At 24.5% G+C, this 24,242-nt stretch overlaps 1 protein-coding gene across 1 annotated transcript; it reads right to left on the bottom strand.

Moving 5' to 3' along the window:
- Window positions 1-6,907: 6,907 nt before the first annotated feature.
- LOC145841393 (uncharacterized) lies at window positions 6,908-21,912 on the bottom strand. The gene is made up of 8 exons (XM_082948755.1): window positions 21,493-21,912; window positions 18,592-18,747; window positions 16,046-16,529; window positions 13,915-14,033; window positions 13,366-13,446; window positions 10,736-10,893; window positions 7,861-8,002; window positions 6,908-7,289 (listed from the first exon to the last, which is right to left on the bottom strand). Exons 1-8 carry the CDS (start codon window positions 21,910-21,912, stop codon window positions 7,200-7,202), a joined length of 1,650 nt encoding a protein of 549 aa, XP_082804881.1. The 3' UTR covers window positions 6,908-7,199.
- Window positions 21,913-24,242: the final 2,330 nt, after the last annotated feature.

Below are 24,242 nucleotides of genomic sequence, written 5' to 3'. Positions count from 1 at the left end.
TAGTGTATTGTAATATCTAACAAAAAAATTTATATGTACTTATTTTTTCTTAAAAATTTACTAAAAAGATCTACTAGATATTTTTTACAAGTGTTGTTAAAAAAGTCTTTAATAATTTTTCAAATTTATAAAAACTGCAGTAAACATATGAAGCAATATGATAGTTTTAATGATTCGTAGCGTTATATAAAATGTTTTATACGTTTTGAGGTACTATTTTATTTTATTTAATGTTTCAAAAATTAAATAAAACTATACTTACGAGTAAAAATTTTATTTTTCGTTTTGAAATATATAATTTTAGAGAATTGAGTTGTTAATAAACATTAAAAAACAGCTTAAAATAGTTCTTTAAATAGAAAACTTAACAAAGCGATGACTTAAAATGTTTACAATATGTATTTAATCTGTACTTACTAAAACAAGTTAACAAAAGTAAACTTATAAGTTTTAATAATTTGTGCTGTAAGTAGCTAAAAAACTAAGAATTATAATTTTGAACCTAACAAAATCAAATATAATAGGTTTTACAAACTGAAAATCAAGGTTTCTAAATTTTTTATTAAAACTTTAGTTTCACAAAATACAACTGAAAACAACAATTGAAACATTTTTTAAGTTTTAGGACTACAACATTTTTTCAATAGTATAAGCCAGTGCTTCTGAAATGGGGTTCCGCGGAACCCTAGGGTTCCGCGATGCCTCTCAGGGGTTCCGCAAAGCCTTTCGAAATTTAAAAAAGAAATTTGAAAAAAAAAAAAAAAGTTATAAAACTTCAAAAAAACTAGAACACATGAAATGGAAAATATATATAATTATAGCATTCATTGATCTGCTTAGTGTGTATCTAGTGGTAGAAATTTTAATAGGTATTCATTATTGTAGGTGTCCTGGTTGCGCAAATTTTTGTAAATTTTTTGAATTTATATTTTTAGTGAAGTCATCAAAATACTGGTATTATCACTAAAGCAAACAATGTAGGAGCGATCAAAACTAATTCTAAATGTTTACACAATAAAACTAAATAAAAGATCTTTATCATAAACTTATTTCTGGTATATTATATTGCTTCAAATGCTGTGAAAATGTTTAAAACGATGTCTATTAGCATGATTTAAAATTTAATATGTATAAAAGCTTATTTTCTACTTAAAAAAAGCTACTATAATGAAATGAAATGTGTCGAAAATTATTTCATCAGCAAGGGTTTAGAGTGGAATAAGTGTGTCGGCATTTGTACTGACGGTGCAGCGTCTATGACTGGGTCCAAAAATGGTATAGTGAGGAAAATAAAGGATAAAGCAGTTGAAGCTAAATGGATACATTGTTTTTTAAATAGAGAAAATTTGGCAACTAAACATCTTCCTTCTTGATTACAAGAATTTCTCTCAGCGTTGATTAAAACTGTTAATTTCATAAAGAAAAGTGACACAAAGGCCAAATGTTTCCATAACTTACGTGAAAGTCTAGATGCTGACCATCTGCAACTTCTTTATCACAACGAAGTTCGCTGGCTGTCGAAGGGGCGGACACTGGTTCGTCTCGTTGAATTAAAGAAGCAGGTGTTTACCCAGTAAGCAATGGTTAGCAAAGGTTAGCAATGGTAATTTTGCGATGTTTCACCGGTTTGATGAGGCCCATGAAAAATGCATAGAATTCAACTTCTCTGACGAAATATACAACCATCTTGATCTATAAAGTTTCAACATTATTTTCCTAAAGATGTTCGCATCGGAAATTTGTGGATTTTGAATTCTTTTTATGTAATATAATGCATCAGAAGAAGTGAATCTTACTACAGATACAGAAAACGAACTATCTAAAAATAGCAATTTAAAATTGAGTTTCAAAAGGAAGGAGCTTTTAGATTTTTGGATATGTGCAATTTCAGAGTACCCCGTCTTAGCAAAGCGTGTAGTAAAATTTATTTTACCATTCACCACCACTTATCTTTGCGAGTCCGTCTTTTCGCATTTAACAAACATTAAAACGAAGCAAAGGAACTGAATGCTGACTCCAACCTTATCTGTCGGTCTCCGTCTCAGTCTATCCAAAATCCAGCCACACATTGACATGCTTGTTGCTAAGAGACAAGTTCAAGCTTCGCACTAAATATTATTTATTTTTTGTTAGGCATCTTACCCGTTTATTACAGTAATCTGTGAATTCGATTAGGTTCATGTTCATTTCGTTATTGTTTGTAGCTATCATTTTGTTTTTATTATGCAAGGAAAGATTTTTATGACGTTGCGATTAATCATGTTTGTTTTCGTTTATTTATTATAGAATCATAAAATACCTATTGCCTCTGGCGCACATTGAGTTTGACTCGACTTAATACTATTACAATTGGTATGATTTCAAACAATGGTATAGTTTTGCTAAAAAGTTCGTTTTTCACTGAAATTCTTTTGTTTTTTGCAGGAAACATCATATTAAACATTTTATGTAAAATTAAATTAGGGGTTCCGCGGAAAAGTTGAACTTTGGAAAAGGGTTCCGCCACTAGAAAAAGGTTCAGAAGCACTGGTATAAGCTATAGCTGAGTTTTTTTAATCATAAACATGTTTTTCACATTGTACAAACTAGGTCAACTGTTTGTTAAGAAAAAAAAAAATTAAGATATAAAGGTTTATAAAATAAATAGTTTATTGTTATAAGCATGAAAAAGTTTGAGTCTGGAATTTAGTTTTTGTTTTAGTTTGATTTTGTATGAACTTTAATTTTTATGTATAAAAAAAAGTAGTGCTTATAAGCTTTTTAAAAATTGCATTTACTACACATTCCAAATGAAATTTATTTGCTCGTATATTGTTTATAAAGTTATTGTTATTTCTTAGTCGTCCAGAAATATAATAACTAATGAAGTTTGTTTTTTGTAAACTACTTTAAAATTGTTTCACTTAATTATAATCTTAATAAAGTATCTAGACAAAACTAGGTCGCAGAAAGTCGCATAAATTATTGTCGATTGTTGTCAGTTTAATGTTCACGCTAATTAATAAATAAAAAAACGTCATGAAAAAAAAGCTAATCAAATTTAGTTTAAAAAAACTAAGAGTAAACTACATTAAGTAAGCAAAGTTTGTTATTGTTTGCCTACTATAATTTAATGTTAAACAACATTGACTTTGTTAACTACCTAATAAAAAAAATAATTAAAACTGAATATGGCTTTCTTTTATTTTATTACTTAAATTAAAACTTTTTAGAATTTTTAGAAATAAAACAGCTTTAAATATATATATTCTAAATAAAGTTAAAACATTTATTTCTGTACTTTTGATGTTTATAAAAAGTTAAAAATCAAAATAGTCTGGCATTTTCTTTCTAATTGTAAATTTTATATCGAAACATGTTTAAGAAAAATAAAATATTTATGCACAAAAGTTGACTTAGATTAAGACTAGTTTACTCTTCAATGGTTTAAAAATATGAATTATAGCTCAAAGTATAAAGTATGTTTAAAGGGCTTAAAACTAGATTTATTCTAGTTCTGTTGTACGATTAAAAAACTTTATTTTTTAACTAAAGTATTGAATTTACCGTTAAACTAATCGCTGATATTTTTTTCTTAATAGTTTTGAAACTATGCAAGCATGTATCAATAAACTATTTAAGCTTCTGCTTAAGTTTATGTGAAACCAATTTAAAGCTATACTTTATTTACTTTTTTGGTTTTAAAGGTGTATTTTAATCTTTTTTTGTAATTGAACTTTTACGTGGTTTACTAATTACGTATTGTTAAAGTGTATTGAGTTTTATATAAATAAAAATTTAAAACTAAAGATTAAAAGGATTTTTTTATACTAAACTGTTGTGCAGCTTTTTAAAGTTTTAAACATTCTTCTGCAATCCAGAGTTTGTAAGGTTAAGTTTAGTGATTTAGCCGAAAGAATTTTCAAAAATATTTAAACAAGATAAAGATACTTACTTACTTTTTCCAATTTTATTAAAAACTAGTTTATATTTTTTTACGGTTTTATACATAACTTTAACAATTTTTTGCCATGAAGTTTATATTAACCTTTTTTGGTAGACTATTTAGCTTAAAGCAAAGAAAGTAAATAAACAATGCTTTAAAATTTTTATGTATGTTTTATATGAAAATTGCTTTAAAAAAATATTTTAAGCAGTGTTTTTTAAAGAGCGCACATGCGTATATTTTAAATAAAATAAATCCTGTGAATAGAGTTATTTCTTGTTTATTAAATATTAAAAACAAGGTACATAAATTCTCTAACAACTAATAACATGACAAAAAGTTTGCAGCTCTTAATTTCTACATGAGGATTAGTTAAATCTATCAATTAGCAATGATGCTAGTTCGTATTTAATGGATAATTTACGTTACTGTCTACAATGCATTTAAAAAATTAAAACTGAAAGAGTTGCTGATTTAGACAAAATCCACGCTGAAAAGTGTTAAATATTTAAAACAATATTAAGTAAAATTTACGATTTTATGAACAACATTAAAGTTTTTAAGTAAATAAAAGTTTGAACTGTATTTTACCTTAATTTTTCACAGCTACTTATTCTAGGGTCGGGAGACTACAGCCATCGACTCATCGTTTATTTAGTATATTTTGCGCGAAACTACTTTGGTTATTATTTTTCAATTTAATTTTTTTAACACGAAGCCCCGCGAAAGAACTTGTCTGTTAAATTTAGCTCGTAACTTGTAAAAGGCTTGCGACTATTTTAGTAATAAACATTTAAATGTCTAAAAATAATTTCTTTTTTAACCTACGTACTTTATACTGCTGTTCCACAGTTTCTCTATAAGTTTAATGAATTTTATTTTAGGCAGATTTTTACTTATTTAAATTAAACATGATAATTCAATAAATACTATTATTTATTTCAAAAAGTAGGATTTGATTGACTTTTTTTATTTAATCACAAGCTACTCAATGGAGTACAAAAACTTTCAAATTTTTTTGATTTACAAGTTTAATTAATTTTTTAACTTTATTGAAACTTAATTTACATTAAAATAAAAACGGATAAAAAAAGACAGTAAAATTATATACATTCTTAATTAGTTTTAAACGGTTTTAGAAAAAATACTAAACTCGTTTTTACATTAATACATTTCTTTGTTTTAAAGTTTGGTATTTAAAGAAAAACGCCACATTAAAACTTAAAAGAATGAAGAAAAAAAAAAGAAAAAAAAAAACTCTTATTGCATCAAAATACGCTTGTTTGTTAATTTGATTAATACTTTCATTTTACTTTGGTATAATGTTAGGACTGTAATATTCAACATCATTAAATATAATATACAAAAATAAGTTTCTTTTAAAATTTTAATCTAGTTTTAATACTATTTCAATTATATTAATACTGTTTGAATCCAATACTTTTTAATCCCAGTAAACTAACTTGAAAAAAATGTTGTTATTAAAGTATTTCCTAAAATTTCAGCGCCTTATAGAAAAATAATAAAAATATCTATCGTATATTAGTTTTAGTTTACTACTTTTGAGTTTTTAGGTGAATGGTTTGACAAATACAGTAGATCAATGATATTTAACTCTGTAAATCAGATCTGTAATATTAGGTAGATTATTTACTTCATATAAACTACATCCGCAATTATAATGAAATAACTTTGCACTAAACATAGAACTACATTCAATTTTTAATATAAAAAGGCTAACAACATTTTCACGTATTTTAATTTAATTTATGTTTTTTTTTAGAAAACAATTTTTAAAACTAGTACGTGCTACAAATTTTGACGAATTTTTCGGATATTTTCAAATACAATAAAAAACTACTTACGAAAAAATAAGCTATTCAAGATACAGACAAGCTAAAGTTGTTAAAAATAATTTTTTGACGCAGTGGTTATGACTTACCATTTAAAAAATAAAATAACTGTAAGTACAACGTAAGTTACTTATATAAATCAATATCTATTTGATATAGGATAGTTGGTATAATTGAAACCGAAAAAACATATAATTGTTTATGAAGCTCGTATTTTTATTGTTCATTTAAAGTATCTGATTACTTTCAAGAAATAAATTAATCATAGTATAGAAAATACTTTAAATCTATATTAAAGAGATATGGAATATTTTTACAAAATTATCGTTTACTGCATTTAAAAGAAACTTGCTTTAAATGGGCGAGATTTATAATATTTATATAGTAATTTAAGAAAATTTGTATAAGTTGTCAAACTGGGAAATACTTTAATACTACAATCCATTGTTCAGATTTTTAAATAGTTAAACTTTTTTTTTTAATTTGTAAACTTTTGAGTGATTAAATAAAAAAACATTTTACGATTTATATTTTACATGTTTAGTTCAATATTCGGTTTATTTTAAAGCTTTTTAGTATTACAAGCCAACATCTTATACTAAATTATTTTTATCTAGATTCTAGACCAAAATTCTTCATGGTGTTCAATTTCGTAGGGTTGAAAGTATTTTTTAAATTACTTTAGTTTTGTCTTTTTATGTTCTTAAAAGCTAATTATAAACAATTAACAGTTTTTACAAGTCATTTACAAATTAAGACACTAAACGCATAAAAGTAGTAATATTTTTAAGTGTTATTTATAGTTTTTTAGTCTAGTGTGCACAGATTTTTTTCTAGTAATTTAGTGTATACAGCTTTTGGATGGGTTGAAAACCACTGTTCTAGACTAAATGCACAATGTTTAAGACACCAAAAATTATATATTTGACTCCATATACCTTTATTAATAGAAAAGCATAATCTTTCTATTAGAGAAAGAGTTTTCAAATTTTTTTTCCACTTAATTTTGTAAAGTAAAATGTAGTTGTAAAGTTTACGAATGATTTTTCATTTTTTTAGTTTAATTTTCAGCGAAAACTTCAATATTTTTTAACTATAAAAAAAAGTATAATTATATACTTTCCCTAAAATTTTGTTTAACTTATTCTATTTATATTAAATAAACTAGTTTTATACAAAAAAATCTAAAAAATAGACTAAGTTAATGTTTAAAAATTAAAAGTTATATACAAATTGATTGGGTTGAATTTATGTAAACTAAAAAATAAATAGTAGTATGAAAAAAAGTTATAAAGTTAATTAAAAATTGTTCAAAGTAAAAGTAGTATCGTATCTTTTACATCAAGTTTAGACTTGGTTAACCACCAAGTTTTGTAGCATATTGATTTTCAAATTTAACGCAAATAAACTAAAATTTAAATTTATCTAGTACTCTGAAGAATTTCAAGTAGCTCAATACGGTCTACCTCACCGTTTCCGTCTTCATCTATGTCCGCCATCATCTCTTGGAACTGAAATTTTATTTTAGTTTCGTTAAATAAAAATGAAACTTAGTTTAAATAAACACCCTAATATATAAATATATCATGCCTTTAAACTACTTAAGTGAAAACTAAATCACAATTAATATACTTATATAACTCAAAAACAGTTAAAAAAATGCTACTACTTTTCTTGTTTAGTGCTATAAAAAATTTGATTAAATGAAAAATATCAACAAAATGTTTGTAATACAAGCTTGATAGGTAAATACCTTGGCTTAATAATTTATTATGTTAATGAAAAATTCTACGTTTATCAATACAGTTTGTTTTGAAACTACTGTGCATAGGTACATACTTTGAGAATGACTGCTTTAGATTACCAAAATAAATTAGTTAAGTTTTATTATATTGCTTACTTATAAATGTGTTATAACTGTTTCAAAAAAGAATAAAAACAACAATATGTAAATTTAACAAAAATTTGTTTTGCAAAACAAAGTAATTAATTCAAATTGGAAAGTTTAAACAATTTACAACACTTTCCTTAACACAAACTGTTTATTGCATATTTGAGGTTATAGTATAAAACTTGACTTACTTCGTTTTCTGGTATGAAAGGTTTTAAAAACTCTTTCCATATATCTTTTAGCTCGTTGACATCTATACAACCTTTACCTTCCTGATCGAAAGCATGAAAAATATCACAAAGATCTTCGGCCTCGTTATTCGCTTTGTCAAAACTGTATGGTTATTTATTATTAGATTAAAAAATAAATTAAATAGTTAGTCTAAGTAAAAAGACCAATTTTAGTGAAAATTACCACAGAAATTAAAAATTTAACTTTTATTTGTATAAAGTAACCTTGTTTTAATTACTCTAAAAGTTCAATGTAAAAAATAGATTAAAACAAATTCATTAAAAACAGTTATGCGTAAAAGTTTATGATAAAACACAATAAACAAAACTTTTTTAAAAAAGAACAATAACTTTTAAAGTAAAAACAATAACTTTATAAAACAGCTTAAGTAATTAGATTGCTGTAGAAAACTAATCAACAAAATCAATTAATGTAAAATAGTAATTAACGAAAAAAACAAACATTTTAAATTACAAAACAAAAACAAAATATTTAACACAAACAAGGACACTTTTAAGTAAATAAAATAACCAAATAAACTTTTAAACAAATTAACCAAATACACTTTTAAACAAATAAGGAAACCTTATAGTCAAACTCTTTCTGCTTACACAGCTCTGTTTTATTTAAAAATATTGAGTTTGCTTCTAGTCTGACCAAATCCATGGAATTTGTACAATTGTAAATAATCTTAAACCTTGATAAATTGTAATTCTCTGCACAATTAACGTTGTTAATCAGGTGTTCTGCTATCGAAGATCTTTTTGTCGCATTTAAAACAGCTTTCGTCTTGTTTAAAAATTTCCTTGGTTATTTTATTTACTTAAAAGTGTCCTTGTTTGTGTTAAACATTTTGTTTTTGTTTTGTAATTTAAAATGTTTGTTTTTTGCGTTAATTACTATTTTAAATTAATTGATTTTTTTGATTAGTTTTTTACAGCAATCTAATTACTTAAGCAGTTTTCTAAAATTATTGTTTTTACTTTAAAAGTTGTTGTTCTACTTCAAATTTCTGCAATAAGTTTCTGAAGAGTTGCAGTGAAAAGTTTTAAAGCATAAAAATTTGGTACAAATTTATATTTTATACAACAAAATTCATAGAAGCTTAGAATGAAGTTTACTGTGCTTATATACTTGTTTTTTTGTATAAGAATGCTACGGTTTGTTTACTTAGGAAAACCTTGTTTATACAAACTAGGATTCCCCTATAATTTTTATTAAAAAAAAAGTTTATTGACTCGCCTTATCATGTCACGATGTCACGATTACATTTAGTTTTAGTACAACAATTGTATTTGTTACAATTTATAAAACCAAAAAAAAAACTTAAGAAGAAAATAAAGTTAAAATAAATCAATTAACAAAAAGATAGCAAAAGTATAACAAACAATTTTTAAGAGATATGATGCATGATACTGCTTAAATTTCATAACAAGTGATTTATACTGACTGTAAGCAATACCTTTTAAGTGCTTTATATAAATTTAATTGTCAAGACTAGTTTTAATTAATTAGAATATTTACACATTTAAACTTCTTAAATCTTATTAAGAGTTTAAAAGAACTAGATATCAAATAACTCTGATTAACTGACTGAAACTCTACTGTAACTTTATAAGAGGAATTTATTGTAGTGTAGTGATTTTAAATTAAGGTCCCTAGATTTAAAGTTTCAAATTAATGTATCATAATTATAAAACAAACACTTTCTTTTTCAAAAGAACGAACATACTTTCAAAATAAGTTCATAGTTAAGATTTGATTAAATATATTTTTTTAAACTTTGCCAGTTTTTCCTCTTAGTTCGTAGCGTTGATTTGAAAGTCTAAGAATGATATGAGTTAGTATCCAAACATTTTGGGAAGCTTAACCGAAAATGTAAGAAATTCGTTAGTTTAGATCAGTTGTCTTCAAGGTAGTTTAAATATATGCACACCTAACAAAAGTTAAAAACTCTGGTCACTTAATGCTCAAAACTCCCCGAAAAGGTAGTAATTTCTTTCAAAATATTCCCTCAGTACCTACTATCTAGTATATATTTCAAAACTCCCCTCAAATATGCGTACGACCATTTTTTTGCTCTAAGTTATAAACTTCATAATATTTAGTAGGAATTCCTAAACGAATTTCGTGCACCTAAAAAAATAATGCTCATAGTGAAAACCACTAGTTTAGAGAGCTTTGTTTATAGTATTTCGGGAAGTTTTTAGCTTCGATAATTTACGGAATATAAGAAATTATTAAATTTCAAGAAAATCAACAGAGATTTTTTTTAACTTTACTATTGCATGAGTTACTTTCAAATGTGCTGTCAGCAATACTAATGAGTTTAAATTTAAAAAAAAAAGTTTTGTTGGCTTTTTGAAGTATAAATACTCTATATATATAGTAATTTTGTTGAAGACAAATGTCACAATTAGCGATTGACATACTAGAAGCACGGTTGAGAAACTTAAATATTATAATAATATAACTGTAAGCATTATTAAAATCATACTTGCTGTTAGAATAGGAACACACAAGTTTTCCAGAGATTGATTAAATATATATGAGATTTAAAAATAAATTTTCTATTAGTAGTAGAACTTAAATTACTTTTTTTACAGATCGCTTCCTTAAATAACAATTGTATAGTTAATTATACGAACAGTATTTCAAGTATAAATTTAAGGGTTTTCTAAATTTCGATAAAGCTAAATATAAATATTTAAAAATGGTTTAGTTACACTATCTAAAAATTTGACAAAGTACAATAGAAGAGCTACTTTTTAAACGTTTCTATTTTACTTTTCTATAAAAAATTTATAAGCAATCTTGGAACAAAAATTAACTCACTATCCAATCATGATTATAAACTCATTGAAATCAATTTTTCCATTCTCGTCTACGTCCACCTGGTTAACAAGTTCCCGTAATTCCCCATCCTTTGGGTTGTGCCCAAGTGTTCGTAATAACTGTCTCAATTGTTTTGAACTGATTATACCTGTTGAGTCCTGAAATTATAGTTTTTAATTATTGTTTCAAAATAGCAGGAACCAGCTTAAACTGCTAATGCATCAAATTACATAACATTTTACTGCGCATTAGACAAAAATGTTTTATATTGTGTTCTAAATTAAAACAGTTTTATAAAAAAATTTTACTCCAGGTAAAAAAAACAGATTTTTAGAGAGTATAAATTTAGGCAGTATGTTTTATTTAATTTTTGAACTATTGATTTATAAAATTACTTGTAAAAATTTACACAGCTTAACAAGTTTTATGAAAAATTTCAGGTAGAATAAAAACTATTAAAGCAATTTTTTAAATAAAAGTTTTCAAACAAAACAGTTTTATGGCAACTTTTAATCAACTAGAGATAATAAATACTTATACTTAAAAAGCTAGGCTCATAGACGTAGCTGAATATAATTTAAGAAAAAAGGTAGAAGAGCAGCTTTTAATTTAATGCTTCAGTTTTATGCTATATTTCTAAAACTAAAAGTAACATTATCAAAGCTATTTTTTCGCTTTTGTTACCTCTAGTGAGATTTAAAACAAATTTGAAATGTTTTTGTTAAATTTTTACTTTTTTGACAAACCAAAGTTAAAGGTTTAAGTTGAATGTTGTTATTTTTTACCCTTTCTTTAAAAGATAGCAAAAAATGTTAGGAATTGCGAACTTTCTAAAAATCTATTTTTTTACATTAAAGAAAAGTTAGAACAATATACACGAAACAAAGTTACAATTGACTTACTAATTGTTCTAAATTTTTATATAATTTTAGGAGTTTTTATATGCTAAATGCAACTGATACTATACAACATAAACTTAATGCAATGATTATAGATTTGTTATGTGCAGTTTACTCTTTTATTATACTTGAAAGGTCGCAATTTTTTGCTACCTTAACCTGGTTGTAAATAAAATATTTATTTTTCAAATTTTTAATTATCTTTGTTTATATACTAAATGCTAAATACAAACGAAAAATGAGAGCTAGAAAGTCTGAAACAATAGTGTCACGAGACTTAAAAGAAAAAATTAAAGTATAAATGTAGACAAGCTCCTATATTACAAGACTTTACTAGAAAAAACATGAAAATTGAAAAGCTAAATTGAGAGCTCAGAAAAAGAAAAAAAAGACCGATGGCATAAAAAACATTAAGGACAGTTTAATAAACTTGAAAAAGAGTTTACGATAGAATATGTTAAGGTCAATCTTAAACTAAATATGTATTGAAGCAGGACCAAAGCAGTTACAGAAGTTGCGCATGAAAACAAATACAAAATATTTGTAAATAAAGAAATCTAAATACCAAAACAACTGTATTCGATTGATATTGTTAACTTAAAAATTTATATTGAGCTTGGTAAAAGTGGAGACAAAACAGGGTTAAATAAGAATTAAAACTATAAAAATCTTAAAAAATTGTACCTAACCTTACAAATCTGAAACTAATTACAATTTTGAGGAAACTAAATTAGCATAAATCCTGTTGTTTTCAAAAGTAAAATTAAATTTAAAATACCAGAACTAAAAACACAAACAAAGCTTAAAGAGATCGATATAAAATGGTTACAAGCTTTTTCGATATTAATCCTAGAGGTTCTCAATTAATAAAAACTGTAAGCTCAAATAAATAAACTGCTTGTAGAAATTACAAATTGTTAATTAATTTAAATTAACCAGATCAAATAGTAGAATGAAACATAATCAAAATAAATAAAAACATTGCTCTCTTTTACAAAAACCAAATAAAATTTATTGAATGAAAAAAATATCAAAAAAAAATTTACATAGTAAATAAAAAGTACTATACATACAATAGTTCGGAATAGAGGTCGGCACCTTTTCATAAGTTATAGGCAAAATTTACTAGAAATGATATTTCGTTGACCTTGTTTGTTAGAAATTAATCTTTTCACCCATAATTAGAACAGGCAATAGTTTCGATATGATCATTTGTAATTAAGCTGCTGAGCTAGAACTTAAACACAAAAAAATTTTGACTTTAGTCATACTGACAAGCTTTTAATTAAAATTAATTCTTTATGACTACCTAGTTTTAAGAAATGTACATACTCGTTTATTTACTACTTGAGTTATTGAAATTGTACTTATACTAAAGCTCAATAAGTCAAAGTTTTGAAAAGAAATTTAATTCATGATAAAAAAAATATACTTAAACATTACCTAACCTAGTTATTTAAGTTTTAGATTGTTTAAAAATAAAAACTAAAGTATATCTACTTTTTTTCCTTTTGTATAAGATTATAAAAAAATCTTTAGTTTCTAAGTACGATAAGGGTTTTTAAAAGTAAATATTTATTTAGCCAGTAATGGATACCAGTAAAAATTTAATCTAGAAAAGTTGTGATACACTACGAAAAAAAGTTTTTAAAAAAAGTACTAAAACAATTAATTAAAGTTATAGTATGAGTAGGCGGTTTATGTTTCTCAAAAACTAGAAAATATGTTTACTTTGTCAAACTTAGCAAATGCCTTTTTGTACTGTATGAGCCTTTCTTCACCCATTTCTAACAAAATGTCTTCAACAAGTCCCTATGAAAAGTTTAAGTTTATTATATACTAACAAAAAATACTAAGTAAATTATTCTATAGAATTTGTTAAATTAAAATTGTAGTTCGTTTACTAAGTTTCTAAAAGAGTTTCTTGACATATATAATACACCCAATATAAGTACATTAAAAAAAGTTTAAAAAAACAATTTTTTTGTTGTAATTGTGCTTTATTTGTAATTTTAAGTGTTCTTTAAACATTTCAGTATGAATTTTTTATAAGTCTTATCGTTATTTAGTCTTATAAAATAATTCAGCCAAGTTATCAAACCAATAACAACAACGAAATGTAAGTATATATTTACAACTTTAACTTCAAACAGTGTACCCAGCAAAGCAAAGTCTAGTGACCATTTATTAAGACCTAGTTTAGTAAAAAAATAAGAAGTCAATTTTGAATAAGTTTTTAGTTATACTACCTGTTTAACTTGAGAAGTAGATAAACCTAACCTGAACTCTCACTTCATCACATTCCATTAGCTGTTTTTTATAATTTTCTTGTTCGAGCTTAGTATCTTTTTTGTCACCGACAACTGAAGCTGTCGTTGTAGCCACCACAGACGACATTCCTAAATGCGAAAGTTTAAACAAATAGTATAATATTACCGTAATTTTACATCAAAATAATATTTTTTTTTACAATCAGAACTTAATGCATATATTTTCTTGTTTCTTTTTTAGTTTTAAAAGTAAATTTCGACTTGTAACATAAAATTGTATTTAAACTAAATCGTCGTTTATACTAAACCAGTTTTAACACTATACTAATAGATATTTATTATTTGATAAATTGATTAACTACGAGTTAGCGTAAATTATTAAAGTGTTTTGAACTATGCTATTTAATATACTTTAAAAACTTATAGCTTTTAGTTATTTAGTTATTATTTAAATATCTTGCTACTTATTGAATTTTTTATATCTGTAACATATTATGAAATAATATAATTTGGTTTATTTATTACTACGTATAAAATTAACCCGAACCCATAGTGATAAACAACTATAAATTAAATTTATTAAATTATAATATATAAACTTAAAGTAATCAGTATAATCTTTTTTTGTTGTAAAACTTTATAGTTTCAAAAAGAATAGCAAAAAACTAAATTTGATTTAAAATGTAATTTGTGTATTCTAAATACAATAGAATAAACAATTCCTTTTATAAATTAAAAACAAAAAAGGACTTTTACTTTTAAAGAAAAGTTTGTGTTAAAAAAATAAATAACTCCCACTTGGATAGAATTTGTTTATGTTAGAATAAAACATAACTTTAGATAAAATAATCATCATAGGTTCAAAATAAATAAAGTATTAGTAAAAAAGCAGATATTTTTAATTACCAAATACGTACTTTTTCTCGAATTTCTTTTATCTTAAACTATTTGAAAAAACCTATAAGCTTTTTTGACTGATTAGTCTAAAAGCATGTAAACATAAACTTTTTTTTAAATTAATTCTCATCAAAGGAAATCATCATTTCGTTTCCTAATAAAAAACTAACTTATTTTTCAACTCAGATATTTTGTTTTAAATTATTAGATACAGTTTATAAGTTACACTACTACTATAGTTTTTTCGGATGATAACTAACTATTTTAAAAACATACATTTTTATTCATGTATATAAAACGATTGACAAACTATTAGCTTAACTTCAAAAATTAAATTGTAATTTTAACCTTCACGAGCTAAAGCAACCCCAATATTTTGATTATTCCATCTAAACAATTTTCTAATTTTCCAACCAATCATTGTGATTAGTGAAGGCCTTTTTTCTTTTATATTCAATAAAAAATCTAAACTAATCTAAGCTGAAACACAAACTACTTGGGTGAAACGAATGAAAAAACAACAATCACTGCCTTAATCAATTACTAAAGTTGGTGATTTTAATTAAAAGTTGCCATTGTAACTCATTATTTTTAACTTAAGTATTCTGCTCCCGTTGTGTGTTGTTGCTTAACAACCGCAAAATGATCTTGCACTTTCTTGTTAATTCTAACTCTGAATGCAACTTAAAAATCGAAGAGAAAATTGTAATGTTTTACCCTCTACGCAATTTTCTTAGTTTTTCACCTTAAAAGCATAACAGTTTAAAACTTTTCAAGACTTTTGCATACATTATAGAACAGCATGATTTTCGAGATAAACCGTTTTTTGAGTTCAATTCGTTTTAAACAACATTATTTGCGTTTTTACCGTCTTATTAATATTAACAACGGAAATAATTTACTGTACAAGTAAAGCTATGTGCATTTAGATAGACTTTGCATTAAAAATTAACATAAAACTGACTTCACGTCACTTATTCTAAAATTGCAGCTTCTTTGCTATAATTGTTTTTACTTTCAAATAAAAACTTTAAAAAAACTATTGTTATTCATGCTTGAAACGTGTTTTTAAATGTTATCGTAAATTTTTTATAAACTTTATTTTTTGTAGAGGTTAAAAATAAATGATAATCATATTTTAATACTAAATTTACTTACAACTGATTTACAAAGCACAACAAACATTGAAAATTACAATCAGTTGTTAAAAATTTTATTTTTTAATGAAAAACTGCAAACTAAACCTTCGTACAAATTAGGAAATGTTAGATACCTCGTTTTCGAATTTTCCCCTGAATTACTTGTTAAATTAGTTCGACTACCGGTAAGTGTTGTGGTTTTACTTTTACCTATAACACTTTTAACTACTTCGTTATCATCGTTTGGTTTGTAATTTTTTTCGGATTGAGTTTTGTAAACTTTTTGTGTTTTGGTTTCACTTTCTCGTCGTTTTAAGATTTTATTTCCATTATTATCACAAACTTTTGGCTGTTCTCCCATTTCAATGACTACTGATAGTTTATTTTTGCTTCCACTTGTTGAAGATCCACTAGCGCTACAAAAAGAATTCCTCAAGTTTTGAACATTTTGACCACGTGATACTGGCGAGTGCATTTGTTTTGATAAACTTTCCTTGCGATTATAACTATTGCTTGAACTTATCGAACTTTTTCTTATAGCTTGTTGACAACGTGCTAAAGGACGGTTTCTTGAATCTAAGCTAGTGCTCTGTGCGTACAAAATATCAATTTGATACAAATTTGAAAACATAAGTTTTAAACTTTAATCTAAGTTTATATTTATTGATTAATTTTTTTTACAACATTTGAAATTTTCTGAATTTCTGAATTTTAATTTAAAAGGTATTTCTTTTATAACATACTTGTACACTTTTTTTTTTTAAATCAAATTAAAAGAGTAATATTACCAGTTAAAAAAAACTCATGTTTACTTTTAACAACTGAAGTTTTAAATGTTTTTTTTAGTTTGTTCAAAAGCTATTTTAAAGCTAAACTATAAGCTTATTTACAATAAACAAGTTCATATAAACAAAATAATCTGGTTTACAAACTAAATAAAAAAATATAGTAGTTTCCATATCTTTAGAAGGTAAAGCAAACAAAATTCACCAGTCTTTATATTCATTTATAAAGAGAGAGAGATAAATTTAATAAACATTAAGCTTTCTTTAAGATAAATGACCTAATTACTTTTTTTCCTACTAATACAGTTACAAAAAAACTGTACAGTAGCTAGTATATAACATATGTTAAGTTTTGCAAACGGCTTAAATAGTATAAAAAGAATATAAAACGCTAAATAAACAATTAGCTTTACAACAAAAAAAAGTTTTATCTAAAATGTTTTTTAGCTATAGTTATCAACAAAGAGCTTATATAAAAAGTATTCTACTTAAAATTAGTTGTTTCTTTTATATGCTTCTTGCAAAAATAATGTTTTTACAATTGTTCTAAAGGTAAGTAATAATAAGAATTTATTTTTTATACAAAACTACTTAGAAATTTAAAAGAACTTCGTTGAAGAAAAATACTTTATTATTCTCAAAAATATTTTATTAAATGAAAATTTAAAAAGCTCTCACAATACGTATTTAATGCCCTGAAGCAATGAATTAAAAACAAAACTAACAATGATCAATGTTATTGTTTACTTTCCTAAAAAAAATTACATAGATATAAAATAATTTAATGAATTGTTTTTTTTTTTTGCTGTAATTTACAGTTAGATGGTCTTTATAAATTATATACCTTTTTTTTAACATTATCAAACTATTTTTTTCTAAATAACATAAGAAAGCATAAAGATTAAATAAAAACTTAAAAGTTAACTTTATTTTTTGTTTAATTATTTCAATCAAATTTATTTTATTTTTGTACTTTACATTTTACTTTCAATGATAACATGATTCATGATATTTTCATTGTATATGTTTCAAAAAAAATTTGTTGAAGTCTGTTACGTAAATCAAAAAGTTAATGATTTGTTTATAACCTTTATTTACAATTTTTTGTTGATATAATAAATAGTCTTTTAAGACATTACTTTAAGCAGTTACAAGAATTTTCATACTGTAAATAGCTAAATAGAGAAGTTTTGGAAATTTTTTATATTAAGATAAAGCTATTTGTTTATCTAATTGTTTTTTAGTTTGATATGATAACGTAAGCTGTTTCGTACTTACCCGTTTTAAACAAAAATATTGATAGACATCAAAAAAAGTGTTATATTTTCGTATATTTTGTTTTTACAATTATTAATGGTTTAACTTAGGTTAAATTCAAATAAACTTAAACAAAGATACACAGAAGCATGTATTTAATAAATACTAATTGCTATATAATTAACCAATTTTCGAAAATTATATTCTTTTAATTTTTTAAGTTTGCGTGAATTAATAAAAATTTAACAAAAAATATAAAAACTGATAAACCTTTGTTACGCTTGATTAAACAATTAAAACACAAGTAATAATTAAAAATTAATATAGAGTTAAAGACAGAGTTTTTCAGGTATTTGAGTACCTTCTTTGCAATACTTTTAATATAAAATTATAAGTTATACTAACAAGTTAGTGTATTTTTTAAGTTATTTTTAAAGAAAAAAATACTTACAGAATAATATGCTTCTGTTTTCTAATTTAAGTTTTTTTAAATGAACTAAAAGTATAATAATTAACATAAACCAAATTTATTTATGTTTATGTTCATGTAGAAATATCATGAATTAAGTAACTTTAAAAGCTTGAAGTATTAAATACAATAAGACAAACCAGTTTTTGTTTTGTGACACTAGTTTGGTCATAAACTGTTACAGTATCCCATGAAACTTTTGGTCTTTGCTCAGTTGTGTCACTAATGCTATGTCCACTTGTTTTATAAGCTTCTCTAAGCTTTGTTTTACGTAGAAGTTCAATTTCATTTTTGTTCTAAAATTATAAAGTGTAAAATGATAACCAAATTATTTTAAACCAAAATCTTGTACAAATGCAAAAACTTAAGGCACATCAAAAAGTACATAAATAACTACTAATGAATTATTAATTTATTCTAAAATAATTTAAGTGTCATTTAAAAACTAGTATAGACCCTTTTGAAATCTGTGAAACTGATAATTGTTTTTTTTATTTTCTAACATTAAAATATTAAACAAGTTATTTTGATTTTTTTTACTTATTTTATAAAATAATTTAAAATTTAGTGAAATTTAAATAAAAGGTTGATTTAAAGAAAATGCAATTTTTTGTAACCTATAAATTCTTTAAAAATTAAATTTGTAAACGGTAATTAGTTAAAAACTTATCGGTAAAAATTTATAAAATAACTGATAGTTGTATATAACTGAATAATAAGACTTAAAGATTTTTAAATTTTCAATATTTAAAGATCAAACGGTGTCTATAAGTTATGCATTTTGCTTAAAGTTAAGCAGAGATTGGTTTTCAAAAGAATAAAACTTTATTTTTTTAGCATAATTTTAAGTCACAACACTTTTTTTGTTCATCTAGTAAATCGTAAAACGTCTAAATTTTTAGGTATTAAAAATTTAAGTCGCACGAAGTAAGTTAGTATTCAATTTCTGTTTTTAAGTCTTTCCTTAAAATTTATTTCAACGCAATTTTACTAAATTATGCTTTCTGAATAATTTAAAGCAAAGTATAAGTTCTTTTACAAAACAGCTACGATACTAATAACCTTACAACAAAGAACTTTTTGAAAAATTTGATGTTTACTTTAAGTTCGCCTTTTCAATGTGAACTACTTATAAACTAAAAAATGTATGAAGAATGTATGTAATTAAAAAACCTTGCATTGATACGTATTACCAAAATCAACAGACAAGTTTTAATCAGGGTAAATTAAATAACTTTTTTTAGGACAAAGCTGAAAGTTCTTACTAAATTGCCACATATACGACATCTTCAAATAATACACTTACATTTAAACTATATTTACTTTGTACACAATGCACCTTTTACCGTGGTGCACAAGATTTGTTTAATAAAAAAACTTGATTTAATCAAAATGTTACAAAATTAACATCCTGGTAAAAACTGAACAATTTTTCATAAAAACAATAATAATAGGAAGTAGACACTGTTTTCACCATTTTGAAAATTATTATAAATAAAAAAAACATTAGCACAAATTTCATCTATCGCTTGTGTGCGACTCGATAACTGAAAAGTTTTTTCGTGCACCAGGTCCTAGGACCAAATGTTTTAAGCGCTTTTTTTCGTTTAATAAACATATTTTCTTTTGAATAAAAGATTATAAACTTAATGCAGTATACATTTTAGTATTATTTTTGAATTCCTTGTTATCAATACATTCGTGTTTGACTAACCTTGTTTTATTCTTAATACTAAACTTATACAAGTTACCCTAGCTGTAAAACTTAAGTACTTAAAGTTAAGTTTAAACAATATTTGTTTGAATAAATTATAAAACAAGTTAAAACTAAAACTCTAAGAAAGAAAGTTGCAGTCATATGATGTAACGTACTATAATACTTATTATATTTCAAAAAAGCAACCTATGGTTGTAACATCAAGTTTTTCTTCGAGTTCACAAACTAGTTTAATACCTATGATTTAAACCGTAGTACAGAAAAATATATGAATTTTAGCAGTAAGTAAGTCTCAAATAAATCGTTTTTTATTCGGTAGTTTTCAAATTTAGATTAAAGCAACCATAACTGCTGCTTTAAAAACTTAAGTATTTATTCACGGCTTTAATTACCTGTTGCAAAAAGCCTATAAAACTATTACCACGAAAACCTTTACAGTGTTTTTTTACTTGTTGAGTTTTTTATTATTCTAATAAATTTAGTCATTACATTTCTTCTTCAATTTTTATAACCAAAACCTAACCAAAAACCAAATTAAATATTTACCTTAATATTTTTAAGTTGATATATAACCAAAAAAATTACAAAATTTCTTAATGTCTATAACAGTTTTTTTAATCTAAAAGCTGTGTACAGTAAATTAATAAAATAATAAAGAATCTGTGTACAGTCTGTGTACATTAAGGGTAAACTTCTTATTATAAAAAGAATGTTTTGTGGTTCTCTTTTTCAAATTATGTACTAAAAGTTAGTAAAAACTATCAGAAATTAGCTTTCAAAAATTATTTAATACGCTTTAAACTAAATTTGAGTTTTTAAATTTATTTAAGTTTCTACGCACAGTAAATGGTACCTATGCTAAGCAAACTTTTTTGCACAGGTGCAAACTTTAAGATACATTAGACTATTCTACTTTAAAAGGGAAATAATAAGGAAACTTTGTAAATTTTGAACAACAATTTCTTTTATTTTTAAACTAAATAATTCATGCATAAGTTAGTGCAGAACTGAAAATATTAAAACCATAGTTTTACTTTTAAATTGTTTCCTTTAAAGTGTCCTCTATATACTTTTTTTGTTTTTTAAAACGTTCATTATTGCATTAAAGTTAATTTAGTTTTCTAGGTACTACATATAATGAGTACATTTTTAAAAAAAGTTGAGATTTGTAATTGTTTTTAAATATTTCTGACAAACTTGCAACTCCCTTTTTTTGCTTAATTGAACTAAATTTCAAAAAAGCTCAAATATTTTAATATTGTTAATAAGTACTTTTATAGTTTAAAGTATAAGTTTATATTAAAGTTATTAAAAACCATATTACCGGCACTTGTAGCAAGCTGCTATTGTTTTTATTTTCTCGACCCGAATCGCATTTAGTTGTTAATTTTGTCTCTTTACTTTGATTTCTAAAACTATCTTTCGTTTGATTTCTAATTCTCTTCGGTTTGTAAACTTCGGTTATTATTTGTGGCGGTTTGTACTCGACTGTGGTGGGGGAGAGTTCGTTGCTGTGGTACAGATCTATCCCCTCATCGGTCGAGGTCATTTCAGCCGATGAAAAGGGCGAGCGCCTGCTGCTGGGAAGCGGGACTCCCAAGGTGTTGCGGTTCTCTAGTTGGTTGGCGCCCAACGATCTGTTGCTGAGCGGTCGTAATTCATCTTTATTTCCTTTTGAACTTTCCTTTTTTGCTACCGATCGTTTCCACGCATCGCGTTTTGATTTAGCGCTAGTGCCGCTCATTTTGAGTACAGCGTTACGAAAAGTCTTCCATACAGATTAACTTCACGTATAATAAAACAATAAAGCATCAAGTTATTTTTTAAAGTTTGAAAATATGCTTTATTCAAATTTATCATTCTTTTTTTCTTGTAGCAATTTTTTCGCTTAATAATTCTCTCTTATTTTGAACTTGCACTCTTGCAACTCTTGAAACTTTAAAACTTGAATGAAAAGTTTGTGTGAATCCTCATTCAATATATTTAGAAAGCAGTTATGTCATGTGACTTTATTTATTGTTCATGCTTATTAATTATTAAACTTTAGCCTCTTTTTTTCGTTAATACCTTAAGCCAACAAACACATTTATGCTATGAATTAATTCTAAAAACTACTTTAAAAACAAGTTTATGTATTTTCTTTATTGTTTTTAAATTTAGTAAATTATAAAAACTTGTAATTTAGTTATACAAGTATGTTATTTTGTTATTGATTATTAGCAAGATAAATGTACGACTTGCTTATTCGAGTTAAGCTAAATAAATTAAACAGCAGAATGCTTGTTGCATAAATTGTTTTGATTTCTTTTTTTAAATATTATCAATTAAAATTAACATTTGTAAGAAGTTTTTTACTTAATTTTCCAAATTAAAAATTTAGTAATGTAAGTTATAATTTTCGTAGAACTAAAATAGTATAATAATATAACTAAAATAAAGTAATACAATCAAGCATCATTTTTTAAAAGAAACTGATTACTTTTCAAAAATAACCAAAGAATGATATTTTAAAGTTTATATTAAGTAAGTTTGGCTAAAACTAAGTAAAGATATAGAATTTAAATAAAGTTTTCTTCAGTATTTTAATAGCATATTTTGAACGAAGATAAAGTTGGTTTTGTTTTGAAAAGTAAAAATAGTTGTCACGGAAGCTTTTATACTTTTTCTAATTTTCAAAAATAAATGCTAAACGAAAAAGGTGATTCAATTAATTGATCAACAACGTATAATTTGTATAACAACATTTTAAACAATAAGTTAACAAAAGATTGAATATTTGTTTTTGTTATGCACAGTACTTTTGAAAACGACAAAAAAATTAAAGATATTTAGTTTTCAAACTAGAAAACAACTGCTAATAATCTTTTTTTTAAAAGTTTTATGAAATTTAGTTTTCACTTTAAATTTAGTTTTCCTTTTAAACAAGATAAAGTCATGTAACGAGGAAAAGAAATTTGATGATTTGAAAAAACTAAATAGTAGTTCAGCGATTGGCCAACACCTGATTACTAATCCTAAGTGTGTCGAAAACTATAAAGTGGATAACTTCAAAATAATATCAGTTGCTCGTAATGAATTTCACCTAAAAACTTTAGAAGCTATATACATTTTAAGCTTAAAGCCAGATCTCTGTAAACAAAAGAAATTTGTTTATTCGACCATTTTGTTTAATTCGTTGAACTTAAATTAGTTGATTAGTAAAGTTGTGTTACATTTATATTATTTCTGATTAAACGATTGCCTTAATTTGTTAATTATTACTATTGTGTTAAATTTAATTTGTTTTCTTAAATACTTAGTTTTATTAGTTTTTATCAGTAAATCATTATTTCAGCTTGTTTTGACACGAAAAATACTGAAGAGCGTGTCCGAAAAGTACTTCTATTTTGTATTTTGTTTGCAATAAACTTTAATGTATAAAAATTGTGATTTTTATAATGGAAAAACCATTATTTCAAAATTTTGTTTTATTAGTAGCAAAAAAATGACCAGCGAAGTCATTTGGGTTCAAGTTACGAGAATAGTTAACTTTTATAGCGTATAATAACTACAGCATTATGAATTTAAAACTTTTATTAGGTTATTTTTCGGATTAATCAGCTATTGAAACTATTATTTTTTTCTAATATTTATTAAAAGTTTTGAGTAAATAATAGACCAATTAAAACTTGTTAAAGGTTGTGACAGTACAGTTATATACTCTTTTTTTACATGTTAAAGTTATTTTTGATTTGCTTTTATTTTAATTAATTTACGTAGTTTAAAAAGAAGGAGTATTCTTAGTATTAGAGTGATAACAAACTTTTTTGTACAAAAACATGTTTTATTTAAATAATTGATTAAACTAGGTAGTCATAGAAATTTACTATCATTAAACAAATTATCAGCTGTGAAAACTTTCTACGATAGTGTGCAATGTATGTTAAACCGTTCTTAAAATCTTAATTTTGATTTGTATTTACACATGTTTATACATTAATTGCAAACATATATAGTAAAAAAATGTATACTAACCTGTCTAATTCGCATACATTTTTATTTGTAGTATTTAATTAAGCATAGCTTTTGGAAATT

The sequence above is a fragment of the Thalia democratica genome, chromosome 7 (genome assembly GCF_965202585.1).
Source record: "Thalia democratica chromosome 7, ktThaDemo2.hap1.1, whole genome shotgun sequence".
Lineage (NCBI taxonomy): Eukaryota > Metazoa > Chordata > Thaliacea > Salpida > Salpidae > Thalia > Thalia democratica.
Note: the sequence above shows the minus strand (reverse complement) of the source record. Positions and strands in the feature narration are given on the sequence as shown.

Bases quoted from the DNA above. Each gene is read 5' to 3' on its own strand.
- LOC145841393 (XM_082948755.1), bottom strand. From the start codon at position 21,912: ATGAGCGGCACTAGCGCTAAATCAAAACGCGATGCGTGGAAACGATCG. The intron at 16,530-18,591 runs GTTTGTCTTATT...TTGTACGCACAG, and splicing joins GTGTCACAAAACAAAAACTG to AGCACTAGCTTAGATTCAAG. The intron at 7,290-7,860 runs GTAAGTCAAGTT...ATAAAATTTCAG, and splicing joins CTTTCATACCAGAAAACGAA to TTCCAAGAGATGATGGCGGA.